The sequence below is a fragment of the Panthera uncia genome, assembly GCF_023721935.1.
Source record: "Panthera uncia isolate 11264 chromosome C1 unlocalized genomic scaffold, Puncia_PCG_1.0 HiC_scaffold_4, whole genome shotgun sequence".
Classification (NCBI taxonomy): Eukaryota; Metazoa; Chordata; class Mammalia; order Carnivora; family Felidae; genus Panthera; species Panthera uncia.
In genome coordinates, this window is record NW_026057585.1 from 104,521,509 (window position 1) to 104,536,162 (window position 14,654).

A 14,654-nucleotide genomic window follows, 5' to 3' on the forward strand; every position below is an offset into this window, starting at 1 on the left:
GGAGCCGGAAGTCGGGCGCACGCTGAGGTTTGGCAGTAATGGCGGTGGTGCGGGGCACCAAGCGGTAAGTTGAGGCTCTGAGGATCGATTCGGCTTTCCAGGGGACCCTTATATTCACAGCGGCTCTCCTTGAGCTTAAACGCGTTCCTGGTGCAGCAAGGCTGGGGCAAACCGGCCTGGCAGGGAGTCCTGATCCAGATGTCGTAACCCGCAGGCGGCTGGCGGAGCTGACGGTGGACGAGTTCTTGGCTTCGGGCTTTGATTCTGAGTCTGAATCGGATCCCGAAGGAGCCCCAGAAGCGGAGACGTGGGCGGCGTGTGGAGCCGACCGGAGTCTGGATAAGCCAGGCGGAAGCCCCTCGTCCAGGTGAGGGGAGCGTTTCCCGCGGGACGTCTGTAAAGCCAGACCCTCTTCACCGCCCTGGCCCACCCGTCACGTGTATGCTGACCAGTCCTGGGGCCTGAGGATCGCTGGCCCCTTCCCCAGACCCTTCGCCTTACTCATTCTTTCTTCCCGTGTTTGCTGAGGTTGTGTTCTGTGACAAACGTACATTGGTGAATAATAGGCCCTTTTCTGGTGTAGAGGAGCTCGCTCAGTCTCGGGTGATTCACGACGTGTGGTACGTGAGAAGAAATGAGTGCGGCAAACAGGAAAAATAGAAGGGGTAGAGAAATGGGGAGCGTGTTGGGCACCAGCTGTTGCTGTGTTTAGTGGAGAAGGCCCTTTGAAGAGGTGGTAATTGGACAGAGACTTGGGGGAGTAAGCCACGCAGGCGGGAAGAATGCTTTGGTATTTCATGCAGCAGGAACAGCCAGGCTCCTGAAGTGGGAGCGGGTCTGACACAGAGGTGAGTGTGTATGGAGGAGCGAGGGGGAGAGTAGTAGGAGGTGAACCAGGAGAGATGATAACGGGGTCAGATTTTGTAGACAGTTTATAAGACATGCGCTAAAATGGGAAGTCATCTCAGGGTTTTGAGCTGTGAAGTCACGTCCTGTGACATGCAATTCAAGAGTTACTTGGGTTGCTGTGTTGAGAGTGGGTTGGAGGTGGTGGGTGTGGAGATAGGGAGAGACCACTGTGGTAATTGGGAGAATTGAGAGATGGTGTTGATTTTTTTTTTTTTTAATTTTTTTTTTTTTAACGTTTATTTATTTTTGAGACAGAGAGAGACAGAGAGAGACAGAGCATGAACAGGGGAGGGGCAGAGAGAGAGGGAGACACAGAATCTGAAACAGGCTTCAGGCTCAGAGCTGTCAGCACAGAGCCCGACGCGGGGCTCGAACTCACGGACCGTGAGATCATGATCTGAGCCGGAGTCGGACGCTTCAGCGACCAAGCCACCCAGGTGCCCCGAGATGGTGCTGGTTTAACTAGGAGGCATGAGAGGCTCTGAAGGGCTTTTGCTAATTAGGTCTCATGGCACATTGCATGCTGGGTATGAGAGACAGAGGTTGTCTTTCACCTGAGTGCCTGTAAAGGTAGAGTTACCCGCAACTGAGGTGGAGCAGAGTGCTGGCAGAGCAAGTTTGGGGGAAACCACAAGTTCAGTGTTGTATGTGGGTTTGAAATGCAGGTGTTGAGGCAGTTGGCTATGCGAGTGTGGAGTCTGGGGGAGAGAGGAATCTGCTGAAAACTTAACTGCTGGAAATCCCCTACCTTGGTTGTGGGTAGCTGTTGTGGAGAGAGCAGACCAAGCCCTGTAGTTTCCCTGTGGAGGCTGGCGAGCTTACAGTGTGGAGGACCAGGAGCCTTACCCCACGTCCCGTACTCCCCAGTCCTGTGGGCTATGCCTGTCCTGTGGACTTGACCCCTGCCTTCTCAGTCGGCGTAAAGGTCGTGCGTCTGAGCATAAGGACCAGCTCTCTCGGCTGAAGGACAAAGACCCGGAGTTCTACAAGTTCCTGCAGGAGAATGACCAGAGCTTGTTGAACTTCAGTGATTCGGACAGCACCGAGGACGAGGAGGAGCAGCTGCACGCTCTGCCCGACACGTTGGAAGTGAGGGCTTAGGCAGAGTTGGTGGGGGCGGGGGCACACTTATGGCCCCTGCATCCTGCTCCAGCATGGTCCTCTGTGTCTGGTGCAGGAAGCAAGTGGGGAGGAGGAAGATTCGCATGAGGATGAGGTCCCCAGAGGACTGAAGGGGAAGAAAAGGGATTCTGCTCCTGTGACCCTAGCCATGGTTGAGAGGTGGAAGCAGGCAGCAATGGTGAGAAGTGGCATGGCGTGGGCAGCTGGACACCCCCCACCCCTTTAGGAGTCTGCCCTTGACTCATTTTAGTTACCTGGGTCTGTGGCAGACGGGAGGAGCCCCTTCTCTGAGCACCCACACTGGGGTCCTCTTCTGCACCGGACCCTCATGTGAAGGATGTCGCATGGTTCTGCCTTTCTGCTAAGAGGCTCCAGGATTGCATTCTCCCCTTCGGCCAGAGATTCTAGGGGCTCTTTCTGCTCTCTTCCACTCAGTGTCTCTCTCGGGCTCCCTGTTCCCTGAAGTCTGTCGTGGGTTAGGACATAGTCTCTGCCTTTGTCAGGAGCTAGAGCCCTTCCTCTAAGGGTTTTACGTTGGTTTCTGCAGAGATAGGAAAGGACAGAAGGGAGAACCCTAGAAACCACCCGGTGCAGGCCACCATCCAGATCTGGGACCTTCAGCCTCTCCCCTGAGCCAGGCTCCCTGCCCTTCCAGGAAGATTCTGGACTCTGGTTTTTTGTTGTTTTCCCTGCACGTGGCTCAGCAACACTGCCTCCACCTCTGCTCCGTGTCTCAGAATGTGGGCGAGGGGTACCTTTCTGTCACAGCATGTTTCTGGAGCTCTGGTTGCCTATTGCTCTGTCCAACACCGCTGACCGCTTCCCCAACGTTCTGGGTCCTCTTATCCCTAATTTAGCAGCACCTTACTCCGAAGCTGTTCCATGAAGTTGTGCAGGCATTCCGAGCTGCTGTGGTCACCACCCAAGGAGACCAGGAAGGTGCTGAAGCCAGCAAATTCCAGGTCATGGACAGTGCTGGTGAGCTGGGGTGAGGGGACCACAGATACCGCTCACAGGACAGAAGACAGAACAGAGAGCCTGCATCCCAGGTCCCCTCATTGCAGTGTTCAACGCCCTGGTCACCTTCTGCATTAGAGATCTTTTTGGTTGTCTCCAGAAGCTACTGTTTGGGAAAGCCCCCAAGGACAACAGCAGGTGAAAGGGAAGAGGGGAGGTAGGGGGGGTGTGGTCAGGACCGCGCACTGGGGAAGGCAGAGGCCTTGTGATCTGGCAGTCCCCCGCTCGACCCAACCAGCACAGAGGGATGCCCAAGACGGAACCAGGCCCTTTGCCGGGCTCCGGGGAGAGGCTGGGCGGGGCTGGTTGGGTGGCTTTGTCCTTCCTCCTTTCTGTTTTCCTTCTGAAAAGGTACATTCTCTGCCCACAGTTCCTCGGGGGGGCCCAGAGTGTGTGCTTGGCTTTGCACCACTGGTTTCTTAGGTCAGGATTCTCCCCCTTTCACTCTTTTTTTCTCTTCAAGTGAATATTTCATCCACTCTTCTGCTGTTTGCTCTGGGGATGGTGTGTGTATCTGTAGGTAGGGGCCTCACTGAGGAAGCTGACAGGTGATGGTGGAGGGGATAGCCGTTGAGCGAGGGGGCAGCAAACACACGTATCGTGAGTGGTGCTGGCATCGGCCAGGCACAGACTCTTGTGCGAAGGGGGCCGCTGCACTGGGAGAGCAGTCACCGTGAAGGGTGGGGGGCTTTGGGGGGAGGGGTGCGGGGGGGGGGGGGTTCGCTCAAGATGGGGTGGGCTTGGTCTCTCTGCAGGGTGCTGCAGCCGTCCAGTAGCCCGCTGTGGGGGAAGCTCCGGCTGGACGTCAAGGTCTACCTGAGCTCAGTCGTACAGGTGCAGTTCCAGCGGGGAGGGGGCCTCCTGTATCCCACGAGGCCTGGCTGAAGCCGGTGGTGCAGTCCTTCCTTGTGTCCCAGACGTGAGTGGGTCTGGGGCCCCGCTGACCCTCCTGCTTCCCCAGCTGGTGGCCTGCGTGACGGAGGCGACAGCAGCGGCGGCCGTGCTCCAGCATGTCAGCAGTTCCGTGCCGTACTACTTGACCTTTCCCAAGCAGTGCCGCATGCTACTCAAGGTACCCGGCTCTCTCCCTTTGGCACCGTGATCGGAGGCGCGTGTGGCCACCCCTCCAGCGTGCCCCGCCCCCAGCCAGAGAGGGGGTGGCATCTGCACCCGCCCCCCCCCCCCCCCCACGCCCTGCTGGGATTCTGTTTCGGTCAGCTCTCTGCCCTTGGTGCCGCAGGCACTTGTCAGCTGACAGGAGCTGTAGCCAGACGAGCTCTTCTTGTGTTCTAACGTGCCTTTCTGCTTAACCGACTGAGCCACCCAGGTGCCCCCTAACGTGCCTTTCTGGACGCGTGCCTAACAACAAAGCTGTGTTTCTGTGGTACAGCCTTCTTGGGGAGCCTCTGTTACCTTTCACGTTTTTGTTACTTTTTCACTGAGGTGTAACCGTAGCTCTATCCTGAGGTGCTTTGGGAAGGGCTGTCTCCTAGCAGTGGCCACAGGGGCCTCTGGCTGGGCTTGGGGAGGCTGGGGCAGGCAGTGATGTCTCTCCTTCTGCAGAGGATGGTGATTCTGTGGAGCACAGGTGAAGAGACGTTGCGCGTACTGGCGTTCCTGGTCCTCGTCAGGGTCTGTCGGCACAAGAAGGCTGTCTTCCTGAGTCCTATCCTCAGGGTAGTGTGGACCCCCGGCTTCTGCCTCTGATGCCCCCCAGTCTGTGTCCATTAGAGTCTGGGTTGAAAGTCTTGGCCTGAGGTCTGGGCGGCTGCCTTTGTGGTCAGCTCCTCTTGCTGAGGCTGTGGCTCTGGGCTGACCCGGGCCATCACTGCAGTTCTCTCCCTAGGAAGTGGGGGACAGTGACAGGGATGGGAGCTCTTGGTCCCCTGGGGCTCCACATACACTGCTCTGCACAGCTCTCCCCTCAGCAGATGAGGACATCAGGTGTGGAGAGGGACAGGGACCCTGCTGCTTGGCTGCACGCCTGGGGTGATGTGTCCCGCACGGTGACCCTCTAGAAACCCCTGCGTGGGCCTGGCCTGTAGCTGCAGCTTTTCTAGCCCCTCCTTCCCAGTCCCTCCGTGGTCTCCTTGCCTCTTCCTGCAGTTATTCGCGCTGCGTTTTCCTTGGCACTGCGCCCTCCCTATAAGTCTCCTGTTCCGTGCGCGGCAGACTTTGTGTGTGAGGTTGGTGGGTACACGTGTGTGGCAGCTGAGCAGCAGAGGGCCCAAGGAGCGTGTGCCACGTAGGGGGAGGGGTCTGCAGCAGACGTGGCCAGCCGTGGCTCCCACTGAGGAAAGGCCTGGGTGTCTGGCAGCGGCTTGGAGCTGGGTAGCGGGTGCACAGTGCCCTGGCAGCTCGGGTGGCCCTGACTGGGATCTTTCTGGCAGCAAATGTACATCACCTACGTGAGGAACTGCAAGTTTACCTCCCCCGGCACCCTGCCCTTCATCAACTTCATGCAGCGGACCCTGACCGAGTTGCTTGCCCTGGACACTGGCATCGCCTACCAGCATGCCTTCCTCTACATTCGCCAGCTCGCCATCCACCTGCGCAATGCCATGACCACACGCAAGAAAGTGCGTGGTTGGGCTTATGGGGTGGGGGTTGGCATGTCCGGGGTCGGGCCCCACCCCACCGTATACTTAGGGCTCCACAGCTGAGGGGCTGGGACCTCCTGGAAGCCTCCGTATTCCTGTGTAGCCCTGGGGAGAGACATCCCAGTGTCTCGGAGGGCTCAGGGCCCTTGCCGGGGGGGGGGCTTGGGGAACAGGTGGAGGGTGCGGGCAGCTCTGAGGGTGGGTCGGGGAGGGGGTGGGGTAGGTGGTCGCTGCGGCTGCTGGCTGGGACCCCGAGCACACCGTGGGTGAGGGAGGGCTGGACCCTTCTGGGACCCCTGGGCTGACTTGGAAACGGACTTCACTCTGTGCCCAGGAGACCTACCAGTCAGTGTACAACTGGCAGTTCGTGCACTGTCTCTACCTGTGGTGTCGTGCCCTCAGCACTGTGTACCCCAGCGAAGCCCTGCAGCCCTTGATCTACCCCCTCTCGCAAGTGGTAATTGGCTGCATCAAGTGAGTGACGGATGGGCGGGGTCACCCTGAGGGCCAAAGGAGGTCAGGGCCAGGGTATGTGGGCTGTTACGGGGGTCAGGGTTGTACAGACTGTCTTTGGACAAGGTCATGGGAGGCTGGTTTAGAGGAGAGGGTTACACAGGGAGGCATCCTGGAGGGTCAGGAGGAGCTAGTTCTCCAAGGGTATGAGCCATCCCTGGGCCCTGGGGTCTGTTACTTGGCAGCACCTGTGGAAGGACGGGGTGGGGGGGGGGGGGGGGGGGGGGGGGGTTGGCGCCATCTGTGGCCCAGAGGCCAGCATGGGAGAATGCCCCAGATTCATGCATTCTGGGAGATGCTGGGTAGAAGGGACTATGTGCGGTTTGAAGGGAGTTTGGGTGTCTGTCTTACCATGGGGTTCTTGGGCAGCGGGTCTAGTACAACGCACCACATTTCAGTTGTGACCGTTGAGCTTCGGTTTCTGGGGGCAGAGAATGGAGGAGCCGCGTGTGCCCAGGTGGCTGCCTTTGTTAGCCAGGAGGGGTCGCCCCTGTGCTCCTGAAGGAGGAGACTTGAAAGCAGGGAGCTGGGAAGAAAGAAAGCTTTGAATGAACCATCTCCCGCTGCTCTCCTCCTGCATTAAAGTGAAATTAAGTTAAAAGCCGCGTGGGATGTTCTCTCACCCGATAATTGAGTGAGGAGGCAGGTCCTTAAGACCCGGATTTTAGTTGGGGACTTTTGGTCTGCCCTGTTCTGTCTGGAAGAATCAGAGCAGGTGTGGCCCCTGACCCTGACAGAAGTGACCAAGAGGGGCCCTTCCTGAGGTTCGAGCCCCATGGATGGAAACAGGTCATGGGGAGCCAGGCTGGGATGGTGAGGCTAGGGCCTCTGCTCACTCCTGCCTTTCCATGCTCCCAGGCTGGTTCCCACTGCCCGCTTCTACCCCCTGCGCATGCACTGCGTACGTGCTCTGACCCTGCTCTCGGAGAGCACCGGCACCTTCATCCCAGTGCTGCCCTTCATACTGGAGGTGAGAGGGTGCCCGTCGCTTGGGGTGGGAGGGGGCAACACAGTGCCTCTGTGGTCTGCTTGGAGGCGCTCCTTGCTGCGCACAGACCGCCTATCCCGAGATGCAGTGTAACCCTCCTGAGTGCTGGTGTTCTCATCTGTAGAGGAGGTTTTATGAGGACATCGCTCTGTGCAGCGCCTTGCTCCCTGCCCCAGCTGGGGTGTGTGTTGGCAGGCGAGTGGCAGGGAGGACAAGGACAGCTGCTCTGCAGGGCTGGCCCGAGGGTGCTGGTTTTAGGACACGCTTGAGTCTATTCCAGTGGGCAGGAGAGCTGGGCTGGAACCCCCTAGATCTGATTCCAAAGCTGCGTTTCTTTTTGCACGCTCCTTTGTGTATGCGTGTGTCTGTGCGTGTCTGTGCGGATCTGTGTGCATGCTTGCATGCCCCGGGGGTTAGGCCCCACCCCACCTTATACTTAGGACTTCACATCTCCCTACTAGAGAGGCCCTTAGTGCCACCTGCTGGATAGGCCGGATTAGTGGCTCAATGTGGCCAGAGCTGTGGTCTGCACCGGTTTACCAAAGTAGGGGAGAGAAGGGAGCCCCTGGGGTTTCTCTTCTGATTTCGTGTTTTCTTTTTGCACAGCCCTTGTACTGATCCCTGCGTCAGCATGCCATAGCTGTACTGGCATGTCCTTTTTACATCCACAGGTGCAGGCCTGTCCTTTCCAGAGAAAATAAGTCACAGAGGCAGAAGGAAAGCTCTTTGCCCCCAGGGCGTTTTTGCCCTTGCCTCCCTGGGTGGGTGGGAAGGGGTGCTGAGAGCAGCCCCTGCTCCACCTCAGGCTGAGCCAGGCTAGAGAAAGGGCAGTGCTCCCCTAGGGAAACCTGTTACTAGCACAGTCATGGGTGCTTTTTATCTGGAGCTGTGCTGAGCTCAGCTGTGAAGCATCATCCTCTGCTCTGTGGTATCTTCAGCATCGGCCACCCCCCCCCCCCCCCCTCAGGACAACATCCTGGATCACCCCTGCGCGAGGGTGGTGAGGAGGGGCCAGGCATGGCTCCTGCTCCGCTATCCCAGGACAGCCCGCAGCCTTCGGACACGGGGAGGACTTCCCTGAGAGGCAGAGGCCGATGGGCACAGCCTGTGGTCTCTGTGGAGGATGAGGAGTTATGAGCTCCTCAGGCCCTTGCTGAGACCCTCTGGCCATTGGCATATCACTCCCAGGATGCAGCCTTGGGGTTGGGACCAGGCCTTGGGAATGCAGTCATGGGTGAGGACGTTGCAGTGTCAGTGACCCTGTACAGAAAGGACCTTTCTTTTGTTTCCAGACACTGGTTCTTAGGGCTTCTTGGTCTGGTTTTAGGAGAGGGTCGGTAGCAGTGTGCACGGGTGTGCTTCTGATCCTGCCCCCATTGGCCAGAATCCCGCTCTGCAATGAAGTGATGCCCTTGGAGGCCGGAGCTCTGGAAGGGAGGGGGTCTCTGGGGCCACAGGACTGGCACTGCATGTGGCTACCTCTCCCTGGTTTTGGGGCCTCTAAGGATCTGGGGTACAGATGGGGGGGGTGGGATACAGTGGGGCATGAGGCACAGCAGGCCAAGCTGAAGTGGCTTTTGGGACAGGTTTTCCAGCAGGTCGACTTCAATAAGAGGCCGGGGCGCATGAGCTCCAAGCCCATCAACTTCACTGTGATCCTCAAGCTGTCCAAGGTCAACCTACAGGAGAAGGCATACCGGGTAAGGCTGGCCTCCAGGCCTCCTGTGGAGACGCTTGGGAAAATACCTTGGGCGGGGTCATAGCAGGATGTTCTAGGGCACCGAGGTCAGTGTACGGGGTGACTGGAGTCCAGTTAGTGTGGACGGGAGGGGGCTTGCTGCCCTCCAGTTTGTGTGGGCCTTCGTGGGTCTCTTGCGGGGGAGGTTGTGCTCCTTGGCCTCAGCCATATTGAGCCAGAGTGTGGCTTCCGGGGAGGCTGTGGAGGCACATCCTCCGATTTCCACCCTGATAGCAAGCAGGCGTGAAGAGGGCTGTGTTCCCATCTCCCCTGACGTTCTCCTTTCTTCTCTGCTGCCTCAGGATGGTCTGGTGGAGCAGCTGTACGACCTCACCCTGGAGTACCTGCACAGCCAGGCCCAGAGCATTGCCTTCCCCGAACTGGCGCTGCCCGCTGTGCTGCAGGTGTGTGCCAGCTGTCCGGCTCCCTCTTCCTTTCCCAGATGCCTTGATGGCGTGCTTCGTAGCAGACTAGGCTGTCTTCATGGGCTCAGCTTCCCATTGACACAGGGGCCAGAAGGAGGCACCCTTGTCACAGCCACACAGGGTCAGTGGCAGAGCCTAACCTGCTGCGGGGTTTCATGTTGGCGCTGCCTCATCATAGGTAGCACGAACATAGGGGTGTGGAGTCCTGAGGGGTGGGGTTGGCGCAGGCGAGTTAACGGGGACCCTCGGACTTGCTAGCTCCTCCCCAGGCCTGTCACAGCCCAGGGACCAGACCGACCAAGAATTCTCTTCTAGGAGTAGTCCTGGTGGAGCGGGCTGGACCCGGCCCCCCAGCCCTGGGTCAAGCTGGTCTCCTGACTGTATACTTTCCCAAATGGTCCTGCATGCAGGTTTGGGGCAGGAGGAAGTCCCGGTCAGCCTCAGCACCAACCCTGCCTCAGTTTTCCTTCAGGTGATACAAGGGTGGGGTTGGAGTCCTTTCTCTCACAAGTCCCTTCTGGGCCTGTCAGAGGTCCATTTGCTCTCAGCCCAGGTGTTTGCCATCTCAAGGAGGCAGGGGCCTTTCACGGGAAGGGCCAGGTCCTGTCCCTGATTCTGGTGGGCAGAGTCAGCTCCCCCAGCTGTAGGCCTGCTTGGTGAGTAGGGGTGGGCTGCCCACACCCGAACTGCACCTGGTTCCGAGGCCCATCCGGACACATGTGGCCGTGTAGGCAAGGCTTTATTTCTGGACTCCAGGTCCCAGAATCGTGGTCTAGAACATGGGTCAGCAAACTGTTCTGGCAGAGAGAGCTAAATGGTATTTTAGGCTTTACAGTCATGTGGTTTCTCACAACTGCTCAGGTCTCCTCTTTGAAGTACAAAAAATCCACAGAAATGCCTAAGTGAAGGAGTGTGGATGTGTATCAATACAGCTTTATTTACACAGACAGGCTGAGGGTGGGATGTGACCTGGAGGGTAGATCCATGCCGCCTGTTCCTCTGCCCGGCCCGTAGGGTGGGCCGTCTGCTCTCCAGCCCCCACAGGGCCCAGGCAACAGGGGTCATGTGGCACCACGCCGCGGCCCCCACCCCACACCAACGTAACTGCCCCGTTCCCCAACTGTGTGCGCTAGGGCTGTGAGACACATGTTTCCTGCTCCCCCATCACCTCCCCGTGGTCATGTGTGATCCTGGCAGAGCATGGTCTGTGCCTGGACCTAGGCTGAGCACCCCCCCCCCCCCCCCCCCCGCCCCTTCCTTTTGCAGTTGAAATCCTTCCTCCGGGAATGCAAGGTGGCCAACTACTGTCGGCAGCTACGCCAGCTGCTAGAGAAGGTGCAGGAGAATGCTGAGTATATCTGCAGTCGCCGCCAGAGGGCCTCCTTCGGTGTGGCTGACCAGCATGCAGTGGTCAGTTGGGAGCTGGTGTCTGGGTGGGTGGGGTGGGCAGCACTGCCTGAGGGCACTAGTCAGTGTAGGTCTGGGGTTTGGAGGTTTCCCCGGGGTGGACATGATCCTGAACCTCTCCCCATAGGACACCTGGGAGAAGCAGACCCGAGAAGAGGGGACACCTCTCACCAAGTACTATAGCCAGTGGCGGAAGCTGAGAGAGCGAGAGATCCAGCTGGAGATCAGTGGCAAAGAGCGGGTATGTCTGCAGAGGAGGTTCGGAGTGGGGATGTGGGCATGACCACCTGGTTTGTTCTGAGACCAGGGTCTAGCACCCTGGCTCTGACTTTAAGACCAGAGTGGGGAAGGGGGCTTGTGGGAGGAAATAGTCTCAGGGACGATGTCACCAGGACGGTTGGGGCCTGTTCCCAGCTGCAGCCTGTCCTGGGGCTGCTCTGGAGGGGCAGACATCATGCATTACTGGGTGACCAGGGGGCTTCTCTCATGACCTCCAGGAGGAGGTCCTTACCCCTTGTCAGGCCTGACTGGGCTGGGGATTTTGGGGGAATAAGTGGCCAGACTGACCTTGTTTCTCAGGCCAGCCTGTGGACACCAGGAGGGCAGGCAGGGAGGGGCAGGAGGAGCTGTGCCAGTGGGTGTGGCATGGTGTGACTTGAGGGGACAGTTTCGTGCTGAGTGGCATGCCTGTGACTGTATCCCTGTCCTGGTATCATGGGTCTGCAATCCCATGACGTGATGGCTAAAGACGTGGAGACACAAAGGTGGCGGGGGGGGGGGGGGGGGGGCTATAGCTGGGCCTTCAGCCAGTGGATGTAACTATGCTTTTGATGGTACTTAGTGGCCAGTGTGCGTGGCTGGGGCCCCCTCACCTGCCTGGCAGGGTGGCTGTCCAGGAGTCCTACCCAGCGATGCCTACCAAGTTGGCCAAGCAGAGTCTGTGTGGGGACGGGTTGGGAGGCAAGGCCTGAAGGGAAATGGAAAAGGGAATAGGATGCCGGGTTTGGGTAAAGTCTGTCTTTGGGAATGGGAGGGAAGGACAGTAGCTGCGGTCAGGGCTCTTGCTGCATGACGCATGATGTGACCCAGCTGTGGCTGTGAGCTAAGCCTTGAGGTGGAGGGTGGGGCCCAGGGCTGAGACATGGTGGGTTGGGGATTGGGCCAGGTGGGTTCTCTCATGGCCACCAGACCACCCTCACCACTCTGGTTTTGGGTCTTTGCAGCTGGAAGACTTGAACTTCCCAGAGATAAAGCGGCGGAAAGTGGGAGGCAATAAGAATGAAGACAGAGTGGAATTTAAGGACCTCTTTGATCGGGACAGTGACGAGGAAGACAGTACCGTGGATTTCTCAGAGAGAGGTAGGGGCCTGGACTCCTGAGCCTGAGCTCCCTGTGGGGAAGGGGTAGGTGGCCCTGGAAGGCTTCCTGACACATCCCATGGAACCAGAAGAGGGTGCCTGTTTCCCCTGGCTGCTCACGTTTGCGGTGCCCCTTCTCCTACCACTTCACTTGCTTTGAGGTGAGGGCCTCCCAGAGTTGGGACACGTGTCCCAAGACCTTATTCCCTCACCTGTACTATTGGCTGGACACTTCTGAATCCTTTCCACCTGTACGAAGGGGGCCTGAGAGAAGGGTGGGTGGGTGCGGGGTTGTGAGCCTGGCCCACACTCCTACATTAGCTGTCCCCAGTATGTATTTGCTGGTGGGCTTACTCCCATGGGCTCTTCTTGGTCCCCAGGGATGCCTGGGTCCCCGAGAGCTTGGCAGAGGGTAGAGGAAGAAAAGGAGGAGGATGGCAGCCTTAGCAACCAAGAGGAAATCAGCAATGCCAAGGGTGAGTGATTCCTGGGAGTGAGGGGTGGTGCTGTGGCCCTTTGAACCTGTCTGTTCAGGAACCCAAGGCTGTCGTGGGCGTCACTTCGTCGGTGGGTGGGTGGGGCCATTGGGTGGGAGAATGGCTCTAAGTTGGGCTCACACCCCTCCTTGAGGTTGCCACGCCAGCTGCTCCGTTCCCGCTGGCTCTGGCAGCCAGTAACAGTGGCACCAATAAATTAATTAGGGCTGTGATTAATTAGCGATGAGTAATCTCCAAGGCTGGCTTCTTCCTGATAAAGCAGAATTTATGTAGCCTCGGTCTCTCCCTGCAGATGGAGACCCAGACACAGAGGCGGGGCTGCACCTCCGGGAGCTGTGGCGGCTGGCCCAGGGACCAGAGGATGAGTTGGAGGAGCTACAGCTCTCTGAGGAGGATTGAGGGCTGCCGGCCTGGGGCGGGGCCTGCGGGGACTGCCGTGCAGTGTTCCCACCTTACCAGGCAGCCAGGCTTGTGTCTTCTTGGTCGGTGCTGAGACCCGAGGCCAGGGCCTGCGCAGTGCCGGGGAGGGCAGTAGATGGTGGACTGGGCTTTATTTTCACAACATGAAAGACCAGAAAGTACCGAGCCCTGTGCAGATCCCTGGAGTGGCGGCTGTGGGGATGGAAACCAGCACCATGGAGCCTGCCCACACTGCATACCGCACTGCTGGGTTAGATCCATCAGCCCCGTGAGGGAAGCTGGTCTGGAGTGGGACTCTGCCCTGACCTCTCACCCGATGGCAGGATGCGGAGAATCTCGCAGACAACTGTCCCGGTTCCAGAGAGAGCCAGCAGGCATGGCCAAGGCCAGTGTGGCATGATGTGCCTTCTCCGCCTCCTCTGTCATTCTTTGGTTTGTCTGCAGGTACCCAGGATGCAGAGTCCCTGTGCCTGGGCTCAGGTTTGGGTCCCCAGGCTGTCTGCACCTGACTCTACTCCCAGAAAGTTTCAGAAACTCTTTTCCTTTGATGTCATGTTTTCCTTTAAAAAAATCTTTGTTTTTGCATCCAAAACCAAAAGGAAGAGAAGCTGTGGAGTGGGTCCTTTGTATCAGAGCTGCTGGCACCGAAGGGCTTAGGGATTAGGGTGGTCCACCCACCAGGTTAGCACAGAGGCTGGGAGGGGTCTGCAGGCCCTGGGAGTAGAGCCACAGTTCCATTCTCTTGCTTGGGCGAGGCTCTCCCAGCAGGGGGGTGCCCCCCACCATAGGGGGAAGGGGCCAATGCTGGGGACAGGGCCTGCTCTCCAGAGGTGAGCTCCCGCTCTGGGGCCCGTAGTGTTGGTGGCTGCAGTGGCAAAGCCACAGGGAAGCTGGCCATGTAGAAGACTCGGCCCAGGCGCTTGGCCACCTGCGGAGAGATGGGCCTGGGTGGGGGGGGCCTTCTGGGTTGCTGGCCTGCAGCCACAAAGAGCCTCAGCGCTGACCCACCATTGTGTGGAGACTGCTGCCCCCAGCTGGCACTCACCTGGGCCCGGATCTTGAGAGCAGGCCCGAGCTTCAGCCCCATGGTGGTCAGGAGGTGCTCCTCTGTCAGCAGGGGCAAGGTCTCCCCGTCGATCCCCTGTTCTCTGAAGACCTGGGGGCGGGCAGAGGTCCAGGCCTGAGTGCTGGGACCAGTGCCCGCCCACCCTGCTGAGTCCCTCCAGCCCACCAAATACTGAGTGTCTGGGGTTGCCTCAAGGCTTTCCGGCGAGAGCAGGGCCAAGGGAAGCTGCTGGCACGGTGTGTCAGAAAAGCTTGCAAATGGAAGGAAGGTCTGTGTGTTGAGCGTGTACGTGCCAGTGTTGGAGGCAGAGGCACTGACGCGGCACAGGGCAGGGGGAAGCATGCAACAGCATCCCCCTCCTCCCCACGCACTGTTGTTGAGGAGGGGAGATGGGGAGGGGCGGGGAGAGGCGCTCGGAACCATCTCAGGAAGGTGTCCCCCCACCCCCCTCACCGGTGCATATTCTCCACAGCCAGAAAGGCCCCCCACAAAGCTGCAGACATCGTCCACTGTCCACTTGCTGAGGTCCTCAGGGGCTGTGGTCTCCTCCCCATCCATGAAGAGTCCCCCCATGGTGCCTGGGTTGGGGGGGGG

General features: G+C 58.9%; 2 protein-coding genes across 6 annotated transcripts in view; one reads left to right on the forward strand and one right to left on the reverse strand.

Annotated features, from left to right (window-relative positions):
• Window positions 1-13,306, forward strand: NOC2L (NOC2 like nucleolar associated transcriptional repressor). Of its 2 annotated transcripts, none has more exons than XM_049618355.1 (19): window positions 1-64; window positions 215-367; window positions 1,824-1,998; window positions 2,087-2,209; window positions 2,889-3,009; window positions 3,096-3,186; window positions 3,804-3,882; window positions 4,010-4,120; window positions 4,612-4,725; window positions 5,439-5,627; window positions 5,983-6,122; window positions 7,020-7,131; window positions 8,736-8,849; window positions 9,190-9,291; window positions 10,579-10,722; window positions 10,847-10,960; window positions 11,943-12,078; window positions 12,458-12,553; window positions 12,867-13,306. In XM_049618355.1, the coding sequence occupies exons 1-19, from the start codon at window positions 39-41 to the stop codon at window positions 12,971-12,973; spliced, it is 2,247 nt and encodes a 748-aa protein (XP_049474312.1). In that variant the 5' UTR covers window positions 1-38; the 3' UTR covers window positions 12,974-13,306. The 2 variants fall into 2 exon arrangements, with proteins under 2 accessions (XP_049474312.1, XP_049474313.1); XM_049618356.1 differs by having other exon boundaries at window positions 2,892-3,009.
• The window catches only part of SAMD11 (sterile alpha motif domain containing 11), a 21,532-nt gene continuing 19,986 nt past the window's right edge, over window positions 13,109-14,654 (reverse strand). For 3 of the 4 annotated variants that reach the window (XM_049618351.1, XM_049618353.1, XM_049618352.1), the window contains exons 12-14: window positions 14,514-14,638; window positions 14,040-14,150; window positions 13,109-13,922 (exon numbers count right to left, since the gene is read on the reverse strand). In XM_049618351.1, coding sequence (XP_049474308.1) covers window positions 13,677-13,922; window positions 14,040-14,150; window positions 14,514-14,638 — 482 coding nt within the window. In that variant the 3' untranslated portion in view covers window positions 13,109-13,676. Of the gene's footprint in view, window positions 14,151-14,513; window positions 14,639-14,654 lie in introns of all 4 variants that reach the window. The other variant, XM_049618350.1, reaches the window with a different exon arrangement.